Raw genomic sequence first — 27,319 nt, 5'->3', positions numbered from 1 at the left:
AAAAAGAAGTGAAGAAGATCCAAATAAGTGGAAGCATATGCCATGTTCATGAATGGGAAGAATTAACATCATTAAAATGTCCATACTACCCCAAAACCGTCTATAGATTGAAACACAATTCCTATCAAGACACCAATGGCATATTTCACAAGAACTAGAACAAATAGTCCAAACATTTATATGGAATTACAAAAGACCAGAAATAGCCACAGCAATCTTGAGAAAGAAAATGTTTGAAGAATCACATTACCTGATATCAAATTATACAAGGTCATAGTAATCAAAACAGCATAGCACTGGCATAAAAACAGATATAAGTCAATGGAACAGAAAAGAGAGTCCAGCAACAAACCCTTGCCTTTATGGTCAATTAACATTCAACAAAAGAGACAAAAATATACAAAGATAGTCTATTCAATAAATGGCACTGAGAAAATTGGAGATATGTGTGAACACAATCCATAAGAATAAACTCAAAATGGATTAAAGATAAGTCTCAAAACCATAAAAATCATAGGAGAAAACATAGGCAGTAAAATCTCAGACATTTTTCATAGAAATATTTTTTCTGGTATGCCTCCTCAGGCAAGAGAATCAAAAGAAAAAATAAACAATTGAACTACATCAAACTAAAATGTTTTTGCACAGCAAAGGAAACCAGCAAGAAAATGAAAAGATAACCCACTGAATGGAAGAACATATTTGTTGATGATACATCTGATAATAAAAAAACTTATACAACTCAACAAAAAGTGCAATTAAAAAATGGGCAAAGGACCTGAATAGAGACTTCTCCAAAGAGGAAATACAGATGGATAGTAGACAATGAACATATGTTCAATGTCACTAATCATCAAAGAAATGATGCAAATTAAAACCACAATGAGTTATCACCTCACACCTGTCAGAATGGCTATCATCAATAAATGAACAAACAACAAGTTTGGTGAAGATGTGGAGAAAAGAGAATCCTCATACACTGTTGAGCAGTATCAAGTCACCTCAAAGCATTAGAAATGGAACTGCCTTATGATCCAGCAATTTCACCTCTGGAAATATATCCAAAGAAACTCAAAACACTGATTCAAAAGAATATATGCACCCCTATGTTCATTGCAGCATTATTTACAATAGTCATGATTTGGAAGCAGCCCAAGTGTCCATCAGTAAAGAATAGATAAAAAAAAGCTGCAATACTGCCCTGGCCAGTGTGGCTCAGTGATAGAGCATCAGTCCACACACCAAAAGGTCGTGGGTTTGATTCTTGATCAAGGCTCCTACCTGGGTTGCAGGTTTGTTCCCCAGCCCCAAGGGGCATATGCTGGAGGCAACCAATCAAGGTGTGTCTCTCTCATATCGATGTTTCTCTCCCCCCACCCATCCCTTCCCTCCCTTCTACCCTCTCTAAAAATCAATGAAAAATATCCTCTGGTGAGAATTAACAACGAAAAGACTGTAGTACATTTACACAATGGAATACTACTTGGCCATAAAAAAGAAGGAAATTTTACCTTTTGCAACACCTTGGATAGACCAGGAGAGTATTACACTAAGTGAAAGAAGCCAATCAGAGAAAGACAAATACCATATGATTTCACTTATATGTAAAAATCTAATGAACAAAATTAATAAACAAACAAAATAGAAATAGACTTGTAGATACAGAAAGCAGACTGACAGTTTTTGGAGGGGTGGGGTGCTGGGGGACTGGGTGAAAAAAATGAAGGAATTAAGCAAAATAAACAAAAACCAATCATAGATACAGACAACAGTATAGTGATTACCACTGGGAATGGAAGGAGGGTATATGGGGGAGATAGAAGAGGGTACAGGAGTGATAAATGATGATGGAAGGAGACTTGACTTGAGTGATGAACACACAATACAATATTTGAATGATGTATTATAGAATTAGACACATGAAATCTATATAATTTTATTAACCAAGGTCAGCCCAATAAGTTGAATAAAAATATTTTAATAACAAAAATACCATTCTAGAACTAGACAACTGAAATAGAAAATGTTATTATGTGGACTTAGCAGCAGAGTGGAGATAACAGAAGAGAGAGTCAATGAATTTTAAGTTCGATCAATAGATATCCAGTCTGAAGAACACAGGGAAAATGTTAGAAAGAAATGATTAGTGTCACAGGGACCTAAGGGACAATATCAAAGAGTATAGCACATAGGTGATTGGAGGTCTTAGGAAGGAGTCTGGGAGAACACTAGAAATTTCCAATTCATAAAATCATAGTGATTTATTGAGCCTGGCATGGCTGGGATGAGTCAATATGCATATTCTTATAAACCTGAATCTAGAGACATATTCACTATGAAGCTGATGAGGCTTATATTCTAGACTCCTAAAATGCATGCACCCCTCCCAGGTTCTGGCAGTGTTTACATACACACATGTTTTTTTTTTAATTTGCATAGTTTTATAATATTCTTTTTTTTAAGGGAACTGGATCTGCCCCCACTTGGGGGGCACCTTTTGCTTTAAGGTGCACATCTCACAGACCAGGTAAGATTCCTTCACTGCTGTGGCCCCCTCTGTGTTCCACGGGGGCAGATACAACATTTAGAGGGACTTGAGTGAGGTTTGTAGCAGCTGCAGCTTGCTTTTGTCCTCTTATTCCAAGCCCCTAACGCTGTGCTGTTCAGTATGGTAGCCACTAGTCATGCATGGCTACTGAGCACTTAAAATATAGCTAGTCCACATTGAGATTTCAAAGACTTAGTGTGAAAAAGAAATGAAAACTATCTCGTTAAAACTTTTTTTCTATTGGTTACTTCTTGAAGTATTTTGGCATATTGAGTTAAATAAAATATTAAAATGATTTCACTTGGTTTTTTTTTTACTTTTTAAATGTGACTACTAGAAAACTTTCAATTACAGATGTGTCTTGCTTATATTTTTACTGAACTGCTCACCCCTAGGACATTGTTTTCAGGTTGCTGGGGGCCCCATCCTAACTCCCAATAGTGCCAGATGTGCAAAAAGCTGGCTTTGTGAGGTAAATACTGAAAACTCTTTCAGCTCTGGCCAATTCACTCCACTAATACTCATTAGAAAAGATCTGGCATATTTGGCTGCAGGTTCATGTGAAGCTACTACGGTGTTGCAGGAGATATGAAACACACACTGGAAATGGAGATGGGAAACACATACCTTTGTAGCTTATCGAACGGGAAAGTAGACATTAGAAAGGGCAGAGGGGGTCTTAGAGTAGCTGAAGTTAGGCCTGCGTGAGTAATGTCCATAGAAGATTAGATCATAACTTTCTCAATTACCAAACACCAAATCCAGTCTGGATCTAACCTGAAAGTGCTGATATTTATGATGCTCTCAGTGACATTCCAACGTCAAGTGTGGTCTGAAAACCAACAGCATCGGCACGTGTGGGAGCTTGTTAGAAAGGCAGAACCTCCAGCCCCAGCCCAGACCCATGAAATCAGACTCTGTTTTAATAAGATCCCAGGTGAGGTGTATGAGAAGCACTTTCTATGAGGTCCAGAGTCTTCATGTGAAAGATAATTAACTTTCAATAAATCATCTGTGATTCAAACCTTGTTGCTCAGCAAGCCAGACCTCCTTGTGTCCCTGCCAGAACTCTTCCTGTGCAGGGGCGTGGGACAGGGGGGTGCATACCTTCATTGCACTGCAGGCTCTTCCAGCCGGTGGCACAGGAGCACCCATAGGGGTCCGGGAGACAGAACACGTAGGACTTGCATCCCTCTGGCCCACTACACTGTTCCTTACAAGTTCGGCCAAATGTGTGCCGTTCGCAAGCTTTTTGGGGAGAAAAAGGTGATTCAGAGTCAAGCATACAACCCTTTGAAATGCATAATTCCTCTCTTAAAGGGTCTCTCCTAGACCACTGAACATGGAAAATAATCCAATCTCAGCTGTGGTACGGGCAGGGTGAACATACATTTTATAGACCATGAAAGTGCCCCACAGAGAGGATCTCAGAGCCACACCCACAATTATGCAGGCTGTGCACAGCACACACCTAGGGGGTGCATTCGCATCACAGACATTGCAGATTCGTTTATGTATTGAAACTTTCCAGTAGTTGGCAATAAAAAAATCTCTTAGGAAAGGGCACCTTTTTCTAACTCACACAAAGGTACCGTATGCCTAGCAGAGGCCATTTAACTTCCATTCCCAACTCTGTCCACATATAAAATTCTAGATCCAGTGGTGTCTTTTTCAACCTACAATGTACTCATCAAGTACTCTTGACTTACCCTTCTCACATGTTCTCCCCATAAACCCAGGAGGGCAAATGCATTCCCCAGTGTCTTCATGGCAGACGCCATTGTTCACACAGGCAGTGCAGACACGGTTACACTCAGGTCCCCACTTCTGAGCCTCGCATCCTTTCGTTAAGGAAAACAAGGCTGTGGTGAGTAACGCACACTGACAACAAACCTGCTATATGTCAGTCATTTCAGAGGACCCGAGTGAATGAATATAAACAAAATACAATCTTTGCTCTTTAAAGGCTAATAGTTTAATGTGGGAAATAGATATGTTAACAAAAAATAGTGATAGGAACAAAGACAAAAAGTACCTAATTCTGTCTTGGGGATGGAAGAGGGCATAAAGGAAGGCTTCCCAGAGGAGGTGGTATGTGAGCAGAATCTGCAGCACCACCTAAGTCAAGCATGTCAAACTCAAAGGCTAACACAGGCCAAAGAAATGAGGCATGCGGCCCGTGGACTGCGAGTTTGACATGCTTGACCTAAGTAGCAAGGAAGATAGGACTGCAGAGTGTGTTCCAGGTGAAGGCGAGGCCAAGAAGAGAGCACCACGTGCTGGCAGAGCTGCAGGTATGGTTAGAGCCTAGAACAGTGATTTCCAAAGTGTGGTCCTGAATCAGCAGTATCTCCATCACCTGTTAGTCATGCAAATCTCAGACTCCCACCCATGACCTCCTGATGAGAAACTGTGGTGGTGGTCTAGCAATCGAAGCTTAACAAGTCTCCCAGATGATTCTGATACAAGCCAGAGTTTGAGAACCTCTGGTATAATGTGGAGAAGGGATATGACCAAAAGGGGAAGCAGATGCTAGTAGCATCCACCCATTTTCCAGGCAGAAAAAAAAAGTGAAACAAGATACACAAACCTAAAGTACAAGGATGGTAAAATGCTTCTGGATTCATATTTCTTGGCTACTTCTCTCCAGAACTTGTTGACTTTAGATTATTAATTAAGTCTAAGGATACCTTCCGATATACACTGAGTGGCCAGATTATTATAACCACTTGACATTTGCAGGCAAATTAGCTATAATTTCACGCTGAAGTTGCTAGAGGGCCAGACCATTATAAACGTCTGAATAGCACAACATACCTAAGTATCGTTGCTGATCAAGTTCATCCTATCATGTTGATGGCATATCCCAAAGGAGATGGCTTCTTCCAACAAGACAATGCGCCATGCCACGATGCTTGTATTGTGCAGGAGTGGTTTCAAGACCATGAGGGTGACTTTACCTTGCTTCGGTGGCCCCCACAATCACCGATCTCAATCCAATTGAGCATTTGTGGGACGAAGTTAAAAGAGCCATCAGGCAACTGGTTCCACAACCATCAAATCTCACAGAACTGGACAGCGCTATTCATCAGGCATGGTGTCAGATTCCTCGCATCACCTTTCAACATCTCGTGGAGTCAATGCCAAGAAGAATCGCCGCAGTATTGAAGGCAAAAGGTGGCCCAACGAAGTACTGATGCGGTGGTCATTGTAATCTGGCCAGTCATAATAATCTGGCCACTCAGTGTGTGTGTGTGTGTGTATATATATATATATATATAGTGGGGGGGGGGGGGGTGTTGAATTTTAAATTTTATTTTATTAAATAAAATTAAATTTTATTTAATTTTTCTTCTGCACTCTTGGTCTCTGAATGTTATTTTCATGATGGTGAAGCTTGGACCTGTGCCTATAGTCAATGTAACCTTGTAATTTCTTTGGCAAGAATTCCTGGTTATCAGTATTTTCTCTAAAATAATCAGGAAGACTGTCAACACAGACCTTTTCCTTCAGGCTTTCACTTACTAGATAGAGCTACAAAATGTCTAAAAGCTAATATTTACATGCCTTAGTGTAGAAAGGGGAAAATTATTCTGCACAATTAGCGATTTCTTAAGAGCCTGACCACAGGCTATGTGGACAGTGAAGACTAATGATGGAAAAAACTGGAAATGTAAATAGGCTTCCTGTCCCATTAAACTATGTCTCTAGTATTACACCGAACACTAGACCTGTCCCGCTTTGCACGGAATCCTGGGAAGGAGGAGAGAATAAAGCCCGAGGGAATGATTGGGGATGGAGCAGTCAGGAGAAGAGTTTGCTGATAAGCAATGATATGCAATTAGGCTTTGTTCTTTTCTTCACAAGCCTCATGGTTTTATATTTTAGGAAACCACGGATTCATGGCCTACAGAGAGAAACCCTGTAAACTTAATGCTTGTGGGGAATCTTTTGTCCGGGAGAGAATTTATACTAAAAATAAACCCTATACACATAAGCAGCATGATTTTTACTACACAGTCTTTAAGCACTGACTCTTCCTAGGCTTCGTTCATCCTGGAGAGAGACACCCTACAGTCAGGAGAAGTAGACAGATGCCTTCGAATGCCTAAACATCAGAGAGGTCATCCTGGGGGGAAATACTTTTAAATGCGATGATTGTATCCAAACTCACATTTCTTAGAATGAGTTTACTTATTGGCAGTGATTCTAAAACAGGTTCACTGAACTACTCCCTAAGAGCAAAAGAGAATAAACATGTGCTCCCAGCGATCTGAGGAAGAGACAACTTGAAGATCAAAATGTGCTTGAAGTCTTTTTCCTTATCTTAAAAGTTCAGGTGAGTTTTAAATTCTAGTCTGTGCTGAGTTGTTTTCTAAAAGCTTTAAACTTTTTACCTTGTATCAATATCTGGGGTTTCTGATACTGCTGGAAAATCTGCCCATTTAACCCAGACTCTGAGCACCGAGGTGCATGGTGCTGTATCAGCCTGGAGAGAAACCATCTAAGAAATGAATCTAAATTGTGTCCTTGCCATTCAGACTCTCCATGAGTGTAGTGGAATGAAAGGGATTTTACCTACACAAACTAGATGAACCACACTTTCCATAAGTCTATTGTCATTTTGCAATATGTATTTATGTATGTAGCCACTCTATTTGGTAATTAACTATGGAACAGTGGCTCATCTTATGATTCTTGTATTCTCAACACCAATACAATGCCTAACACAGTTAAAATCAACACTATTTGCTGAATATGTGAATGAGTGAATATCATGCAAAGCAAAATACTCCTCATGAGTTAGAGATCCCAATTATTAGAGGAATGACAAAGCATCCCGAGTACTTAGACCTGAAACCTGAGTTCTTAACACATTGCGCACCAGTAGTTTTATTGCTAGCTTTACCCAGTGGCCAGATAAGTTTCTATTGAACGAATACAAAAAGCATTTTACAAAGTAGCATACTTTAAAAAGATATTAGCTTGTAAGAACATGTAATAAATAACTTCAAAATGCAATGGGTATTTAATTTTAAGGCGTGCCTTTAACATTTATGTAAAACACTGTGTAATGTGAAAACACAAGAATGCTCATGATCTGCCCTCAATGTGTTAATATCATGAATACCTGACATAGCTGGGGAAGATTCAGGGCCAATTTGTTGCTTCCTACAGATCAATTTTGTGTAAAAACTACTGATGATGGTTACTTCCCACTTTGATAGTTATAATGGGGTAAAGGGTGGTTTTCACTAGTTCTAACTCTTGCACTTTTCAAACCTGAAAATAGAAATCACACTTGAGAGTTAAATGATCTGGAAATTGTGGGATTTACAGGAGACTTGATGTTTAACCAGATATTAGAGCAACCCAGCAGGCCCACCTCACCCCCTTAGGATACCTCTCAGGAGACTGACCAGGTCACGATTCCCCCTTTGTATGGGAGTGGTGCTGCTATTCAAGTGTGAGGTCCCAGTGCCTGTACTGGAGTATGTGACTCCACCCTTGTCTATATCTTGCTGGTCTAGGCCAGTGGTCGGCAAACTGCGGCTCGCAAGCCACATGCAGCTCTTTGGCCCCTTGAGTGAGGCTCTTCCACAAAATACCACGTGCGGGCACGCATGTACAGTGCGACTGAAACTTCATGGCCCATGCGCAGAAGTCGGTATTTTGTGGAAGAGCCACACTCAAGGGGCCAAAGAGCCGCATGTGGCTCGCGAGCCGCCGTTTGCTGACCACTGGTCTAGGCAAATAGACGTCTGACATATGTGACACCAATTTTATACTTTATCATGGGAATTCAAAACTTGTAAGTAAAAGAAACGTTACTGAATTTAAGTTAGGGAAATGGTAGGTGGCATCCTAGAGAGAAAGACTACTCTTCCCCACCAGTGCTCAGCCCCAGATCTTCCCTGGAGCCTATCTTCTCTGAAAAGTTGCTTGTAGGCTTTTCCATCAATTTTCTAAGAGCCCTTAGTATACTTCCAACCAATCCCTGGTTTTGGTTTAGGTGCCAGAGTCAGTTTACTTGCCAATAAAAATCCTAACAACTATGCCATCACAGACAGTGGCCTCTCAATCACTTACTCCGGACGATGAGCCTGGTGAAGGCCGAGGTGAAGAGGTTTCCTCCTATGTACCTGGCCGAGTACACTCCAGCATCCTGGGGCTGAGCGTGAGGCAGATGCACTTCTAAAATATCAGGTACTTCGTGCCTGGGCACTGAGTGGATGAAGGAACCTGATAAAGGAGAAGAGAAGAGAATAAACGGTCACTCTCAAACACTCTTATTTCCTTGTCTGGCTCCTCTACTTGATCAGCCTTCCATAACCCGATAGAAAATGTGCTCTAGCTAGCATATTGAGTGTGGGGGAAGAATGAAAAGGCTGAGCTCAATGCACTCCCAACAGTGGGGAAAGGTATGGTGATAGAGCAGATAGCCTATTAGTCTATGGAATCTACTGCCAAACACATGAAGATGTGGGGAGGCTAAAGTTCTTATCTGCTGCAGGTAAGCAGGCAAATCTGGGTGGGAAATGTCAACTAATCAATTAACCAGAAGATACCTAGAATCACTACTCCAATCTGGGCGTCTTATCCATCCACAGAACTCAGAATAATTCCCAGCAATATTTCAGCTGGACCAGGTCTTCGCCACCAAGTGGTGCCAAACCATAGCTGGACGGAGATGAATTTGGATTGCACAGTTAAGGCCCCCCAGGACGATTGCCAGTGGCTCTCCAGGCTCATGCTAAGCATTTTATTAACTTTGCAATCAAACAAGCAAACATTTTATATGGCAGAATTTGGAACCCCCTTATCACATCACAATGGGTTTTTATTGTACATTTATAATTCATACTGCATATTCACTTATGTCTATGAATCTTGAATTTACTTAAGTCACCAAACACATCTCCTCAGAGAGCTTCTATCATATAATTTGGTTTGCTCGCTTCATATTAGCTTTACTTCCAACATCTGCTTCTAAGACTGCAGTAAGATAATGACCCAACATGGTGTGTGCTAGCTGTGTCTCACACCAAGGTACTGAAAGGAAGCAAAACACAGACTCACCATTCTTGTAAATCACTGCATCTTCTTCTTTAATCAACACCTTTTTGAAAGATATGTTCACGTTATCTCCCCTGTCCACGGTCATGGTTAAAGTAGATGGTAGGAAGGAAGCTTTTAAGAGAGAGAGAAAAAACAAAGGAGAAAATGAGGTTGCATATTTTCTCCACCGTTTGAACTTCAGACGGTGAGGGCTGGCACTGGGCAGCAGTCAGCTGATTTTCATGGTATTAAAAACAGCGGTAGCTGATGGGTTTCTTAAGGTTATATCATTTTTTAAGAATCTGATGAAAGGAATGTTTATTTCCTTTGTAAAAATGTAAATATATACACACAACATACATACGTACATTTTTCCATGCAACTAGCTGGGGAGGTGAGGACTTTGTATTGATTAATACCTATTACCAAACCAAAACCTGATATTAACGATGAACCTGCCCTCCTTCTCCAATCCTTAGCAAGTTTCCTCTAAGTGGAATAGAATATGAATGGCCAGATAAATGGCTTTTCCCTTGGTCCTTTCGGGTTGTTGTTGCTCCAAATGATTCTCATTGCTTTAGAATGCCCCAAGCATTTCTCCAATGGATTCAGTACAATGCTGCACTTACTATGAATGGTGTAAACATTGGAATATTGAAGAACAAGACAAAGACCCAACATCTTGCCTTCTACTCTTTAGTTAGATATATATGAGCTGACATAATCATGGGACTGGAGTATTAAGATGAAACTGGAGAAGTTATTGTGGATTTGGTTTATAAAATAATTTTGGAAACTTCTGTCTCTGTGCTAAGCTTGGAACAAAGTATTGCCTGAGCTCCTTGATTTATGGGACAAGATGTGTGAACAAAATCTTGTCATCTCCCAGCTACAACAGTTCCTGAGTTCCTTTAACTTACGCCATAATCTGCAGAGAACCACAACTACAGAATAAGGGGGAATTCATTCTAGGCTTCAAGTTAAGCCAATTTTTAAAGTTTCAGCCTTACTGACATGGAAAGTAGGCCAACATAAAAAATGTAAGGATAACCACTAAAGGAAGAGAAACAGAATATTTACAACTTTCCTAAATACAGAGGGCAGGGAGAATAAAAGCAAACAGGGACATAAAAGGAGAACAAATCACAAAGAAAAATCACAGCATGCAGAAAAGACATAATAAGATGTTAAAAGTCAGAGATCCTCAGAATAAATTTAATAGTTATAAATATGCAAATATATGCTCTTTCCATTAACTACACATTTAGTGTAATGACATATAAAACGAGAATAAAGGGACAGAATAACATACTGCACTAATAACTAAAAGAAGCTTGATATTGCAATATTTATATCAGAAGAAAAATCTATTCAGATGCCAAAACAAAATTTTAGGGATCAAGATGGCCTTTACGTGATGAGAAAAAGACACAATCCACCAGGTAGGTTAAATAACCCTGAACTTGTATACGCCCCTAACAGCAGAGCTTCAAAACCCAAAAAACAAAAACTGACAATTAAACAAAGGAAGTGCCAAGTCCACAAGCATTGAGGAAATGTTCAACAACTGATGAATCAAACGGACCAAAAGTCAGTGAAGACAAAGATTTGAATAACACGATTTAAGGCCTGTTGGATATTCGTGGACCCCTGTAGGTAGCTTTTGAATACAGGCTATTTTGAAGCATACTGCCCGCTATTAAGCCATAAAGCACATCTCTGTAAATAATGAAGAATCAAATTCTCTGACTAGAATCCACCTAAATTAGAAATCAGTGCAAAACACCCTCTACCTAATGTCTGAATCCCCACAGAGTGGCTTTTGGATGGGCAGCTTGAGAAGCTGATCAAGAGCTCAGAGAGCTGCCCTGGAGGGCAGAAGATGCCTTTAATCCAGGCTGGGGATCCGGGCTTTGGGTCTGTCTGCTTGTTGTGCCCGCTGACCAAGGCCCGGTGCCCAGCCAGGACTCCCACATGGGTGCCTTGGTGCAGACAGGAGAATAGTGCAGGTCAAAGGGCCTGTGAGCCCTGGGATAAGACAGTCCTGGCTTGAGACTACCCTCTGCCACTCACTGGGCCTCTGTGAGGAACCTACTTAACCTCTGAACACCACAGTGTCCTCATCTATAATTTGGAAGTAAAAATATTTACCTTAAAAGGTTGTTCAAAATATTAAATGATGTATGCCAAGCCCCCAGGTGCTTAGAAGAAGTCAGTATCCTTCCCAAACATAAACAAACAGCAGCACTGCTGTGCTGACTTTTGTAATATACACTTGAGTGGTGGCTTTCTCTACCGGACTGATGTGAACCAACCTGAACAGGCCCTGGGGGCAGCGGGGGCTCTGGTGGGCGCCCACCCACACTGACAAGGCGCTTCATTCCGCAGTCCTCGCATGTGTAATTCGCTCTCTGCGGCAAGCTCCTGGGCTCCTGGGATAATTTTCCCGACCACTTCATGTTCCTTTCTCTGTGGTTTGTTTATATTTTCTGCCCCTGACTGTTTAGCTGACCATGGGACTTCTCGCCCAGCATTGTTTCTGAAAAGGAACCAAGACTCCCCACTACACTCAACCCCAAGACAGCTTCTCTCTCTCCCCACGCTATGGCTATTGTTCCAGATCTTATGCTCTCTGAGCTCCCCGTTCCCTCAGGTAGGAACACAGCCACACCAGAGTCCCACGGCTGCCCAGCCTGGCACCTCCTGCACCCACGTCTCCAGGCTGATGACCCAGGAGCCCAGCTTCTCCATGGTGCACACAGGCTGATGCCATGGGCCTTGATTGGATCTTGAAGACAATGAGCACCTTTGAATAGTGCCCACTGCCACCAGGCACTGTGCTGAGGACTTGACATCTATTGAATTTTCATAATGTCTCTGTGAGATGGCTACTACCATTATCCCATTCTTACAAATGAAGAGATTAAGATACACAGAGGTTATGCAACCTGTCCAAGATCACACAGCAAGTTCATGGAATAGATCTTTCAGAGGTTAGTACTCAAAAGGCTTCAGGTCCCAGCACCTGGTCTTAATGGAGACCGCTGAGGCCTGGGCAAGAGGAGGAGCTGCAGGGTCACTGGGATGAGCCCCTTAATGGGCAGAACTTAACTAAAAACACAGTTCACTGTTCCTTAAAGGGCTGGAGAAGAAAAATAGATGGAGTAACAAAAATGTTTCTCAAGGATGAAAAATAATAGAAAAATTTCAGTTGTCTCCTTTAATGAGAGGATGAAAAATAATTGAGAAAAATTTCCATTACTCCTTTAATGAGAGTTAAGGACTAGGAGTAATAAGATGTACTTTTATGTTTATTATTATCCTATATAATAAAAGCCTAATATGCAAATTGTTCCCTCCACCGGGAGTTAGACTAGGGGGCGGGGCCAGCTGGATAACTGCAGGAAGGGAGGCCCCAGCCTGCAGCAGGCAGCCGGGGGAAGGGAGGTCCTGGCCAGTAGCAGACAGTGCACTGGGCCTCTAGTTTTGTATAATTTCACAAAAGCCCTGTGCAAACAGGATATCCAATTTACTGATGTGGGTGACTGAGTTAAGGGTAACTAACTCCCTTACTCAGGGCCTCCTAACTTTGAGTAAGTGTGAAAGTTAACACACTATTTCAAGATGTCCACACTTGTTCCCCAACCCCAGCTCTCCAGCCTCATCATTCTCCAGGCCTGCATCCAGGCCGGCCTCCATTCTGAAATATATGAAGTTCTTCAAACAGACCGTGTGATCATTCACGTCTAAGTTGTGAACTTCCTCCTTTCCCTCTGCTCCTTCATTTCCCCTATGTCTCACCAACTCCTTCTCATTCAGTCTTCATTTATTTATTTATTTTAAAATTTGTTTTAGAGAGACCAAGGGAGGAGAGAGAGAGCAAGAGAGAGAAACATCAATGTGAGGGTGAAACTTTGATCAGTTGTCTCCTGCTCAAGCCCTGGCCGGGGATGCAACCTACAACCTAGGTATGTGCCCTGACCGGGAATCAAACCCTCGACCTTTCAGTGAGTGGCACAATGCTCCAACCAACTGAGCCACACTGGCCAGGGCTCAGTCTTCACTTAGCTATCACTTTTTCCAGGGGCCTTACACCGCCCCTGGGATCCAGGTGAAGTGCCATCATAACTGCACTTCCCATTACAGTGCCACTGCTAAGGTATTGCCCCTACTAGCCTGAGCTCCAGGAGGGCAGGTCCATTGGAGGGCAGCACAAGGGGGGTGGGGCCTGGCCTCTGAGATCAGGCCTCTGTTAACCATCCCAGGTACAACAATGAGAACCAGGTGTGCAAATGTACCTAAGTTATAATAGCTACAAGCCTAACCTATTAATATGGGGTCATAATAGTCCTCACAAGATAAGCATTTGGTAAAAACTAGATTTTACAGCAATATATATAAATAGTAAGTACTTGGGAAGTGTTAACATCATTGCATCTCTCATGTGTGGCATAAATAGAGGCTGAATGATACTTGTGGAATGAAAGAATAAATGAATGAATCTGATTTCAAATCTTCCTACTTCCCTTATGCTTTCAACATGTTCATTTGCATTATTTAGATAAAAATGGCTCACCTCTTTCAACTTCCCAAATCATGTGTGGAAAGTTTGATGTCCTTAAATCCAACTATTTCTCAAATGAAAATAAGGAAGAAAAATCACCTGTGTTTCTTCCGATGGAACACCCAAGCAGACGTTTGCTTGTGAAAATGTCTCAAACTTCATATCTACCTCCCCACTCCCAAATGAAATCACCAGCAAGGTCTGAACAAACTGCTTTTGACTTTTTTGGATGATGCCATTGATAAAAACAGGTTGGCCATTTGGAGTACGAGAGCCAATTTAAGCCGTGTTTTGGCACATCTCAAATGGATTTTCCACTTCCTCCCAGATGCAGGAGTCAGCAGCAGGCAGGACTGTATCGGTGTTTTTGCTACCCTGCTGTGTCCCTGGGCAGGCACTTGCGGTTCCCACGATGTTGTACCAGGGAATTGATAGTGTCATGAAGACAGAGTTTTGGAGGTTTTCCTGATTCACTATGAAGGATATCACTTTCCTCACATCACATTTCAGCTGTTGGATGGTCAACAAAAGAAACAGAATCAGTTCAACGGCCTGAGCTGTTATTACTAAAATACAGGAAAGTACTGCCTATTTTTCTATTTTATATAAACCTCCACAATTATGCTAAGTAGATGATATTAAAAATTTTCACAAGTGGGAAAATTAATAGCCCCACTAAATTACTGCTTATCCCAAGGAACCATAATGATACTAATTATTGAACATTTACTGTGAGCCAGATAACATTGATGATCTCATTTGTCTCTTGAGTGTATGTGGTTCAGTCTCTATCCTCACTTTTTTTTTCAAATGAGGAAACTATTATTTCAATTAAGTATCTTGCCCTGGGTCATATCACTCAGTTGCAGAGCTGAGCTCAAACCCACGTATGGTGACTTCCACTCCTGTACCTCTACGCTGTGCCCTGTGTTGTTCTGTAGGGTTTCTGTTGGAGTGATTGTACTTCATAAAACAAGTGCTCAGGATGAGGGAGAGAGAGAGGTGGACACTGAGAGTGATACACAAAGGGTAGTGCGGTGGCCAGAAATACCGGCTCTGAAATCCGATCACTTGGCATCAAATCCATTCCCACCATTTACAGACTGCTGCTGTCATTACTATGTAAAGCACTCTGCAATGTCTCCTTTAGACAAGCTTTTTAGAACACATCCACTGTGCAACTCAGATCTTATTTTAATTTTTTAAAAATTATATTTTTATTGATTTTAGAGAGGAAGGGAGAAGGAAAGAGAGATGGAAACATCAATGATGAGAGAGAATCATTGATCGGCTGCCTCCTGCACGCCCCCTACTAGGGATCAAGCCCACAACCCAGGCATGTGCCCTTGACCGGAATTGAACCTGGGACCCTTCAGTCCACAGGCTGATGCTCTAGCCACTGAGCCAAACCGGCTAGGGCATCATATCTTATTTTAAGTGCACTCATGGAACTGGCTTCTTGCATATACCACCTTATTTAAAACTTAAAAGATAATTTTGAAGATATTGTTATGACTATTCCACAAATGATGGAACATGAGACTTCCAGCGGTTAAATATGTTGCCTAAGCCCACACAGCTAGTAAGAGTTGGAGAATGAATTAACACTCAGGTGAATATGAATCTAAAAGCCATCTTCTCTCAGCTGTTTCTCACTATCCAAGCCTGCTGGCACCTCATTTAGCTGAATGTGCTGACCTGGACTCTGTTTGGAGGGACCATTACAGTTGGCTTTTGACTCCTATTGTTCTGGTCTAACATGCTCTATGGGTTCTTATTTACACACTGGCAAGGACAATCCCAGGACACCCAGAAAGGGCACGGTGGCACTTCACATTTCATTCCTGTGAACCCATGAGGGCACGAGTCTCAGATTGTCTTCATTCAGAGTGTGAGAATATCAGCAGAAGGACATAACTCTTTATCCAAGTGGAATCCCAAATGTCACATGTGAAACATAATAGAGGTGACTTTTCACCTTGCTAGCTTTGGCACACCTCACATCCCTTTGTTCAACCTCTCTTCCCTCCCCGGGAGCTGCATTCCTGGGAATGTCTGCTGTGCACTTTTCCCACTCGCCCTGGTGTCAGTCAAAGGGGAACATAACAGTTTTGCTAAGAAACCTTTTCCATCATTTGTAATGAATAATGGTTTTATCACGTTTGACCTTAGAATGAGCTTGCTGCCTTCAAATCTTTTAATTACCACCATTAGCAAAGTCAAAGCAATGTTATCAGGTGAACCCCAGCTGGGCTCCTACTGTACCCTTCAAAGTGTGGTCTCTCCCAGGAGAACCTTCTCACCTGAGACCTTGTTAGAAATACAGGAGTCTAGCTGCCTGACTGGTCCTGGGAGCCTTAGGGCAGAACAGAATCATTCAAGAGTGTGACAGCACCATCGCCTCCCAACTGCCATCCGTGTGGCCAGCTGCCCTAAAGACTGAGCTTAGGACCCACTTCTATCAGGAGAAAGGCTCCATCACATCACTGCCTTGTGAGGCGCAGCCTCCCTTGCAGAAGGCTCTCGATATCCTCCTTCATGGTCCTGGTGTGCTGTGAGCTGGGCCTGGGCACTCCACTTCTAAAATTAAGTCCTCGTCTTTTTCCAAGAATGGCAGCCTGCAAAGAAGGCCCTGTTCTTCATCCCTCTGTGTAGCCACAACTCTTCACCATGTCACTGGGTAGTGCCCTCCCATCTGATTTAGGCTCAGCTTGGAGCAATAAAATGAGGCAGAATTGAGAATGAATAATACTGACACTAGGTTTCCACTTGTTCTCTTGCACTTTTGCCATGCCCATGAGACCATATCTAGGTTCATACGCATGTGGAACAGAGTCAAGCTGGCCCAACCAAGGCCAGCCTAATGAGCTGCCAGCCAGACAACATCCATACGTGTGAGAAAATCCAGTCAAGATCAGCAGAGCCACCTAATCACAACCACAAGCAATAAGTGCTTATGGTCGCATGCCTCTGTGGCCTGTGGTTGTGTTGCCCAGCATCCCTGTGGCAGTAGATAACCGACACAGCCATAGCCAATTCGGTCCCGTTTTTGATAGATGTTTCCATTTTTCGTTTTTTATCTCAACCATCTTTTCCCCCTGAAAACATTAGCTTCTGTTAAGAATATTTAAGGGAAAGCAAAAATAAATAAAATAAAGAATCAAGTAAAAAAGTCAATGAGAAAGCTCAAAATAGCCAACCGTCTGGCAGTGCACCCCTGACTTCATTGTTGTGACTTTTACATTACATGCATGTAACATGCTCATTTTTCCATAGGGCTGCAAATCCCTTTGTAGAACATATATTTCACTTCATCTTATGCACAATGTCTAGTGAATGGGGTTGAATGTGAGGAAGTTGGCCTGGACGGTCTCATTTCTCTCTGATGCTTGGTGTACTAGAGATAGCAATGTTTGGAAAAAGGCAGACAAGGTCCTGAAGCTATGCCCAGGCAGCTCATACCAGCCCCTGAGTGAGCAGCTGCCAACACAAAAGGTGTGTTTGTGTCTCAGTGGGTCTCATGTGCCCACAACTAAGGGACATCTTACCTTGTTGGCGCATCTTCATGGTGCGTATCTTTATTGCCTCTCCTCGAACCCGCCCTTCACAGAAGTAAGCACCGTTGATTTTACTAGCCTTCTCTCTCTTCCAAACGACAGTTTTCGCCCATTCTCTGCTCACATCTTGAGTAACTTCCAGTGGATCCTGGTGCTGGTTCATTAAAGCTTCAAAGTCTCTTCCTATGGTGAGGGGCTCATGGGGGCGCCATCCAGAGGCGATGCAGGTGAGGGATGTTTCAGTGTCAGACACAAGAGGTAGGGAATTGATCAAGATCAGGTCCATGGCACCGTCCACTGTGCCTAGAAGGAAAGAGGGAGCATAATGTAAGAGGAAGGTTATTAACATGGCCCACAGGATAAACTGCTGCTTACAAAGCCGTGTCTAAAAGTAGCCATGTGGGTCTGTTCCAGACTGACATACCTCAATGTGCGGTTGGGGGGGATGAGAAGAGATAAACCAAAGAACTTATATACTTATATGCATAGCTCATGGACAAGGGCAATAGGGTAGTGAAGACCTGGGGGCGTGAGTAGGGCCTGGGAAGGGGGGGAAATGGGAGATATCTCTAATACTATCAGCAAAAAATACATATATATATATATATATATATATATATATATATATATATATATATTAAAAATAGCCATGTGAGCAGTCCTTCTAAAATGCTACTCTGATCAGGTGCCTGTCTGCCATATGACAGAATCCAAAACTCTTTAGCATGGCATCACCTCAGCCCTGCTAACCACTCCTGCACCACTGCACACCCGAGCTGCAATGAACTGTCAGTTTATTCCATTCTCCAAAACAAGTTCTGCACTATATATCTCTACCCATTGTAGTGCCTGAGACATGAGTGAGGTACTCAATCAATGCTGTTGAGTTGAGATAAAGTCATGATAATGGCATTATTGTCATTAATTATAATTGTTATCATTAATTATTAATTAATGGTAATGTGGTACTGACATAATAACAAAGTTTTCTAAAGAAATATATCAACTATATACAAGTAGGTTTACAGTTGTGAATACACAAAACACAGACTTTATTCTTGTATTATTAATTTATTTATTATTGTATTATTTTCCACATGAACAACTATAAATCTACTTTGCCCACCCCTGTACACTGTATGCTCACTTTAAGTACCAAAGAATTGCCCAATTCCACATTAAATTCCAAAGATAAGACAGGGACTGAGTGAAATTTTCATTTCCCTCTGAGGTTCATTTGTGTCATTTTTATACTTTTATTGATTTCAGAGAGGAAGGGAGAGGGAGAGAAAGATAGAAACATTAATAATGAGAGAGAATCATTGCTTGGCTGCCTCCTGCATGTCCCCTACTGGGATCGAGCCTGCAACCTGGGCATGTGCCCTGACCTGGTGTGGAACCTTGACCTCCTGGTTCATAGGTTGACGCTCAGCCACTGAACCACACTGGCCAGGCTGTGCCATTTTTAAACAAGGCCACAAAGGCCTATCTTGTAGGATCCTTGTGAAGATTAAATGAGAAAAAGTCCATAACTTGCCCAGCACAGTGTCTATTGTAGATGGGACGCAATGACCATTATTTCAGTTTTCTTTATTCTGTTTCCTAAACACCTAGTCTCAAAACTCAAAGCTTCCCAAATGTAAAAACCTGACCTTCAAATTTTATCCTATAAATGATGAAGCACATCATTTCACTTTCTCTATCCCCCCTCCCTCCTGTTTTGATTTCTAGCATTTCTAAAATGAACAAATAGAATCTGTGCCTATTATCTCCTCTTGTTGGAGAACATGGAAATACCAGGGATGGAGGATGTTCTCTGGCTCCAGTGATGGTTGATTCCCAAAACTGCATGAATAGGAGGTCAAGCACATTGGGTGATGAGGACCAACTGGAGTCTCAGAGACCTTTGTGTACCTTGTAAAGTGATTCAAGTAAGGTACATTTTAGCCCAGTGGTTCTCAACCTCCCTAATGCCACGACCCTTTAATACAGTTCCTCATGTTGTGGTGACCCCCAACCATAAAATTATTTTTGATGCTACTTCATAACTGTAATTTTGCTACTGTTATGAATCCTAATGTAAATATCTGATATGCAGGATGTATCTTCATTATTACAAATTTAACATAATTAAAGCATATTGATTAATCACAAAAACAATATGTAATTATATATGTGTTTTCCGATGGTCTTAGGCGACCCCTGTGAAAGGGTCGTTCGACCCCCAAAAGGGTCGCGACCCACAGGTTGAGAACCGCTGTGTTAGCCCATTAAATTTTCTCAACAACCCTGTCAAATAGGTACCATTACCTTATTAGTAAATATGAAAAAATAAAGCCTCAAAAAATTGAGTAGCTTATTCTATCTTCTCCAGCTGTTGAAGTCAGAGCTGAAATTCTTGGATACACCATACCCCTTCCTGCCTCAAAGTCTTTGTACATGCTGATCCCCGTGCCTAGAATACTATTCTGTACTCTGCATGGCTAATTTATGCCAGCATTTGAGTCTCAGCTTAAGTGCCTTTCTCATAGATGGCTTCTCTATCTGCCTTATCTATAACATCTTCACATTCTCATCCCATTAGCCTCTAATTCAGCTTTTTGTTTGTTTCATAAAGATTACCATAATGTGTGAATATTTCATTTACTTTCTCTTCTCCTAGATGGTAAAATTCATGAAGATGAGTATTGAAGCTGTTTTGTTCACATTGATTTATATAGGAATATCCTGCTTATTCTCAGCATATAGATAACTTAGATGTATTTGTTAGGTGGATGGATGGGTGGGTGGATGACTGGACAAATTTTACTCCAGACCTGTCTGATTCATGTCAACCTATTCACTTGGCTCTCACTTCTAGAATAATGAGGTTAAAAATGAAAATGCTGCCCTAGCCAATTTGGCTCAGTGGATAGAACACCAGCCTGTGGACTGAAGGGTCCTGTGTACAATTCTGCTCAAGGATGCATGCCCAGATTGCAGGCTCGATCCCCAGTAGAGGGCATGCAGGAGGCCAGAAGCCAATCAATGATTCTTTCTCATTGTTGATGTTTCTATCTCTCTCCCCCTCTTCCTTCCTCCTTGAAATCAATAAAAATATATATTTTTAAATGCTCTCCTGAATCTAAATGGACTTGCTTGCCCATATTCAAAAGACTATTTTGATAATTAATAAGTTTATAGGGGGAAAAGCAAATGTTACTGTTTTTATAAAATATAATAGAAAGGTGATCAATAGTTGGTGAGCATTGGAGCTCACTGGAATTCATTTCCCAGACCTTTTTGGAACGCCAACTGATGCCAAGCATTGTGCCTGCTATGAAGTCCTCATACAATTTGTTTTCATGGCAATTGCCACTGTTTGATGTACGCAGTGAGGTTTTGAGGATGAGTCTACTGGGAGTTAATTTTTATCTGATTAATTAGAAAGAATTCATACAAGTTTCATTTCTTTTTTTATATATATATTTTATTGATTTTTTACAGAGAGGAAGGGAGAGAGATAGAGAGTTAGAAACATCGATGAGAGAGAAACATCGATCAGCTGCCTCCTGCACATCTCCCACTGGGGATGTGCCTGCAACCCAGGTACATGCCCTTGACCGGAATCGAACCTGGGACCTTTCAGTCCGCAAGCCGACGCTCTATCCACCGAGCCAAACCGGTTTCAGCACGAGTTTCATTTCTTGTACTGTTAACTCAATACATGGGACTGAGGAAAGAAACCTTGAATAGAATGAATGGGATTCCAAGACTGACTCGGAAGCACCTAGCTTGCTTTCAACCTCATTGGTAACTTTAAGATTCTAAGAGAGAGAACAGAAGTTATAAGAAAAACGTTGTAAGAGAGAATGAGCTAGGACACCTAGCAGAATTACAGCCTGCCAAAATAATGCCAGAGCATAGCTCCTTTTCCACATGCACATCTAGCCCTGCCTCCGCGTGCTCACCGCCTCACCTCCTACACTCACTCATTCCAGGCGTGCTCCCAGAGAGAGTCATCAAGAGGAAGGAAACACTGATTCTCTCAGCTCGGGTTTTACCAGCCCCATTTCTAGGGCCAGCTGAGCGACTTGCCAAAACCAAGGGATCTGCTCTGAACTCATTGAACTGCATTGGCACTGGCCATGGTTTATTTAATGACTTTAGGAAATAATAGAACAAGCCGTTGATTTGAAAAGACAACCACACTTCATCTGTCAATTGTTTCTAGGTATTGATCTGGTTTCGTTTTCCTCTTGCTCCTCCTAGTTCTCTCCTTTTACTTCCCGTGCTAGGGAAACTGTGCAGTCACGAGTCTGGATTTGACAACACTTGATTATCCTTATGCCAGTTATAGGAAGTCCCCTTCCACCAGTGAGTCCTCTGTCCTTTGTAATGCTGTTTACAATAAAATACCAAAAGATTTTGTATGTGAGCTGTGGATATGAGAAGAAATCCTTACCAGATTCCTAGGGCAGATCTAAAACTCATCAACTTAGTTTTCCTAAAATAAGAATCCATATTTGCACATGCATATGCCTAAATAATTTCTGGAAGGTGATACATAAAACTAAGAACAAGGGTGATCCTTTAGGAGAGAACTGGGCAGCTGGGGGACAATGATGGGAGGAAGGCTTTCCACTGTATACATATGTATGCTGGCTTTTGAACCATTTTAATATTACCTATACATAAAAATTAATGTAAAAATGTAAACATCATTGCCCATCACTTAAAAAGGCACACTTAGACCTAGATGGTTTGCCTCAGTGGATAGAGCATTGGCCTGCAGACTGAAGGATCCCGGGTTCGATTCCAGTCAAGGGCACATGCCCAGGTTGTGGGCTCAATCCCCAATAAGGGATATACAGAAGGCAGCCAATCAATGATTCTCTCTCACCATTGATGTTTCTATCTCTTTCTCCCTCTCCCTTCCTCTCTGAAATTAATAATAATAATAATAATAATAATAATATATATATATATATATATATAATTTTTTTAAAGGCATACCTGGAAGGAAATCAAGAGCCACAGAAATATATGTCTCTCAACATTTATCCCTACATCCGCTCCAAATCTCCTTAGATTGCATCCAAATAATGCATTTTCTCTTTCTCTCTTCTTTGGACTAATAATAAGAAATGTGATGTCATTCCACAATGTTGAAAAAATTTTAAAACATGGGTTAAAAAGGAAGGTGGCCACATTCCACCTTTTAAAGAAGATAGAGGCCCTATTGCAATGGGTGTAGCTATGGCCTGTGGCTTCTTTAATTTTTTTTTTAAATATGTTTTATTGATTTTCTACAGAGAGGAAAGGAGAGGGATAGAAAGTTAGAAACATCGATGAGAGAGAAACATTGATCAGCTGCCTCCTGCATGCCCCCCACTGGGGATGTGCCCGCAACCAAGGTACATGCCCTTGACCAGAATCGAACCCGGGACCCTTGAGTCCGCAGGCCAACGCTCTATCCACTGAGCCAAACCGGTTCTGGCACCTGTGGCTTCTTAAAAGAGTTCTATGACTGCAGTTGCATGGCAGGTGCCACATAAAGAATCTCTATTAGGGACAGTTTCCTAAGAATAATTGCCAAAGACAGATCCCTCCTGGGCTCACACCAGTATCAGTCCCTGTGCCTAATACCTTTTCTTGCATGACAGCATTATTCTCTCCAGTCTCACTGACTTGTTTCATCACAGCCATAGTCTGAAGGGTTCTGATAAAATCCATTGATTAGTTCAATTTTCATGTCTATTATCAAGGCTAAGAGTTTGCTATAAGTAAAAGTAAGATGCATATTGAATTTCATACATCTTATATGTTTTTGGGATTCATAATATTTTTCCTTAGCAATGATCCTGTAAACACTTTCCAATACTTTGCATGAGATGTGCCTTGTTTACAAGGAAATACTTGCCCTGGTGGCACGGCATTTGCCAAGTTAACAAATGATTGTTCATCACAATTGAGGCATAACAATACCCTAAAATGCCGTTTTGTTAATTATATTTCTTTTGTGATCAGCATCTAATCCTTACAGTAATATTTTCTTACTAAATCACATTGTTGTGCATTCAAAATAGTGTTTAAATCTTGTATTTGCATTTATATTTTTCAAGGAGTTATTTCTCATTTTCGAAAGAGTGTTTTAGAATGGTGGAGGTGAAATGAAAAGCAGATTCCAGGCACCCACATGCACACGCTCTCTGAGCTGCTCAACTTCCATCTCTTTTTTACATTTGGGCTTCACATTGTTTTCATTGAGGGAAAAATTATTTTGCTTAAATAACAACATATAAGAACTCCAAGGTTATCACTTTTAACTACTTTTTTTTTACAGATGAAAAACACGAATGGATGAATATAAATATCAGTGAAATGCAGCACAATGTGCTTATTGCAATCAGCCTTCTCTTCCCACATTCAAGTTCAGCACTGCTGCAGGTAGTCAAGCTCTGATGAACCCAGCTTCCTGCTCTTCAAAGTGCTGGCAGGCTAAGAGGAAAAAGCAAGTTAAATATCGCATAGTGAGGCTATTTCATTGTGCTTCTTATCGACTGAGAACTGTAGTGTTGTGTGGAGTTTCAATGCTATGTGTTTGGAATAAGGTCACAGGTCTTCAGAACAACTATCTGTATGGTTTCTTGGGAGTCATATATTGACTATGTTTAAAATGTTTTAAAGGGTATTCTTGGTCACTCCATCTTTATAATAGCAGTAGATATCTTTACGTTTTAAATATTTTAAATGAACACTACCTTGGCCAAAAGTATTTTTGAAATCAAGGGTTGGGCAAGAAACTGGAAGGGTCTTAGCCAAAAGCATTTCTGCAACCAAACCCCTAAGTAATGAGCCAAAGAAGCAAAGACAACCCCAAATATTGTGTGGAATTATTTGGATTTAGTTTAGTTGTTTGCTTATACGGTCCAAAAGGAAAATTCTCTTTAATTAAAAAAACAACAACAACTCTCATTAAGTCATTTATATGTCCTTTCATCCCTTTACTAAACAGGTATATTGACTACCTCCCATGTGGTAGGTACTGCTTTTGGCCCTGGAGACAGAGCACTGAATAAAACAGATATGATCTCATCCTTCATGTAGCTTACAGGCACATGTGAAAGACACACATGTAAAACTAAGCACATAAATAAATAAAACACTGGAACCATAACAGGCCCCATGAGAGAGAATTCCAAGGTGCTGTGGAATAACATAACGGTGAACTTATCAGACTTGGTGGAAGTGGGCAAAGGGTTTGTGGGTCAGGCAAGTCTCCCTGAGGAAGTGACATCTGGCCTGCAGGAGAGTTGGAGTTACCCAGGCAGAGAGAAAGGCCTATGAGGAGATGGTCAGAAAAGTCTTCCTCCAAGAAGTACTACTGAGAAGCGTTTTGAAAATGAATAAGTGTCTAATAGGACTCCCTTCTAGAATATTCTTTCTTAATTTTACCCTAAAGTTGGCATTAATTTCTTTTTATTGGATCCTAAGAACTATGGGAGCCATATCTGTATGTCAACCCTAAGTTAGAATATTTTTAACCTCTTCTCTGCCTTCTTGTCTCTGAAGAAACCCGGTCCCCAGGCATGCTTCCAAAGCTTCAATCTCTATGTTGTTGTGGCTGTTCTCCCTGGTCCTTTTATGTACGGAGTAAGTCTCGGAGCAATAACTTCATCCTTAAGTTTCCTTCTAAGAGATACTGGGCAATTAACAAGATGATACCAAAATGCACAAGATTGGAAATAACTAAAGGAAGTTGCTAACTTCTGATTGCATAGTTAGGAGTTTGGAGTTAAACAAGGACATCCATGATGTGAATAGGCTGTGTCTCTCTAGCAACAAACTGTTCTCACCCAGGAGTTGTGCCAAGCCAGTTTGCCCAAAGAACATGCCCATTTCCCATCCCTGCCTCCCAGCCAACTAGGACCGTCTGTGTGCTGGAGGAAATGGCATCCTCTCCCCACCTCCGAACACCAGAAATTTTCCATCCAGGATAAATAACACATGTTCTAGTTAGAATTAGTTCTGGTCAGTTGGCAGGAAACTTTTTATTTCAAGGAAATAGACAGAAGGTCCACACAGTGGGACCTCACGAAATATAAAGCACACATGTACCCTTACATGCATACTCCATTCTGTGAGGAGGTGGGACTGGAGGCAGCATGGTACCATCAAATCAGGGACTATTTAAACTGGAAGGGTTCTTAGAGATTGCTCAGTACAAGTCTCACACTTTATAGAGGGCAAATGGAGGCCATAGGAAAGAGACTGGTCTATGGTCACACAAAAGATGGTGGCAAAGCCAGCGTTCAAGTGCCGATTTCTCGCCCGAGACCTTTCCGTCACCCCAGGGTAGCAGTAAAAATGGGAAAAATTTTTAATGTGAGGGAATTTGGAATATTTACAACTCTGGCAGGATGGTTCCTGAAGAATCCTGGAGCTTGATAGCAACTGGGGCAAGGAAGGAAAGACAGTGAGGAGAGGCAACCGAAAAGCTGAAAAGGGTACAAGACAGAGAGATGGGGAATGTCCAGAAATGAAGTCACAAGTCCCCCCAAGCCTTACACTGCTGCCTTCTAAGCTTTCCTGCCCATTTCACCCGGGAGAGGGGTGCTCTCTAATTGGACCATTTTCCTCCAGGGTCAGAATATGTACCAGGTGTGAGAGGAAGCTGTATGTGGAGCCAGGCCACCTCCTCTTTCTGGGCTCTTCTCCTGATTTAGTCACCTGCCAAGTTCCCAGCTGCCCTTACGCTTCCCAAAGATGTGCACAGGCACTCCGACAACCAAATGTCTACATCCCAGACAGAATCAGACAACTTCTTTAACTCCCGGGTCCTGATCCTCACCTCGCAACAGAGAAGGCAATCTGATTGATTTGCTTGCATGAAAACCAAGAATAGCTTAAAGTGACAACCCACTGAGAACTATTAGAAGAGCAAACCAAAGCAGTGAGTCCATGATGGAAGAAGTTCAGGATAATGATAGTTGCTAAGAGGAGCGTGACAAAGGAAGAGGGCTAGCCTTCCTAGAGGGCCTCAGATTATACCACAAAGGGAAGAAAGCTAACACGGTATGTTATATACTACGTAATATATACCATGGTAGGTGGTATATATTATTACAAACATTGTCCACTTGAATGTATTTATATTCCATTTTATGGGTTAAAAAAAAACCCTGAAATTCAGGGATGTTCAGTAATAAGTCCAAGGTCACACAGTAGAAAGATGGAATTTGAGCCCATGACTCACTGATGTTAAGTTCCATTACGACCTACTAGCCTTCATTCTAAGCACCATGAGATAAATCAGTTTTGCCTTTTGCCCATTATTGTATCTCTAACAATTAGCACAATGCCTGGCAGATAACAGGTTTTCAATGAATAATGATGAATGAATAAACATAAATAAATGAGTGAGCAATTAAGCTGGACTACAGTGAATTGATTCAGTAATTGTTTCATAAGTACTATAAAGTGGGCTACATGCTGCATTCTTTGGGTGAAGAATAAAATAAAATATGGCTTCTGCCTTCAAGAAGCTTAGGAAAACACTGACAAATTTCACAATAAAAAAAATGCCCCAAACTTCTACATAGCGAAAGA

The 27,319-nt window shown here is 41.5% G+C and overlaps 1 protein-coding gene across 1 annotated transcript in view; it reads right to left on the bottom strand.

Annotated features, from left to right (window-relative positions):
* TEK (TEK receptor tyrosine kinase) overlaps positions 1-27,319 on the bottom strand; it is a 107,717-nt gene that overhangs the window by 47,889 nt on the left and 32,509 nt on the right. The window contains exons 2-6 of the mRNA XM_006101227.3: positions 17,720-18,031; positions 9,629-9,739; positions 8,639-8,791; positions 4,258-4,389; positions 3,656-3,796 (exon numbers count right to left, since the gene is read on the bottom strand). Coding sequence (XP_006101289.1) covers positions 3,656-3,796; positions 4,258-4,389; positions 8,639-8,791; positions 9,629-9,739; positions 17,720-18,031 — 849 coding nt within the window. The remainder of the gene's footprint in view (positions 1-3,655; positions 3,797-4,257; positions 4,390-8,638; positions 8,792-9,628; positions 9,740-17,719; positions 18,032-27,319) is intronic.

This window comes from Myotis lucifugus, unplaced genomic scaffold (assembly GCF_000147115.1).
Source record: "Myotis lucifugus unplaced genomic scaffold, Myoluc2.0 scaffold_346, whole genome shotgun sequence".
In the NCBI taxonomy this organism is placed as follows: domain Eukaryota; kingdom Metazoa; phylum Chordata; class Mammalia; order Chiroptera; family Vespertilionidae; genus Myotis; species Myotis lucifugus.
The sequence above is the reverse complement of the archived record's forward strand: the minus strand, read 5'-3'. Positions and strand labels throughout refer to the sequence as shown.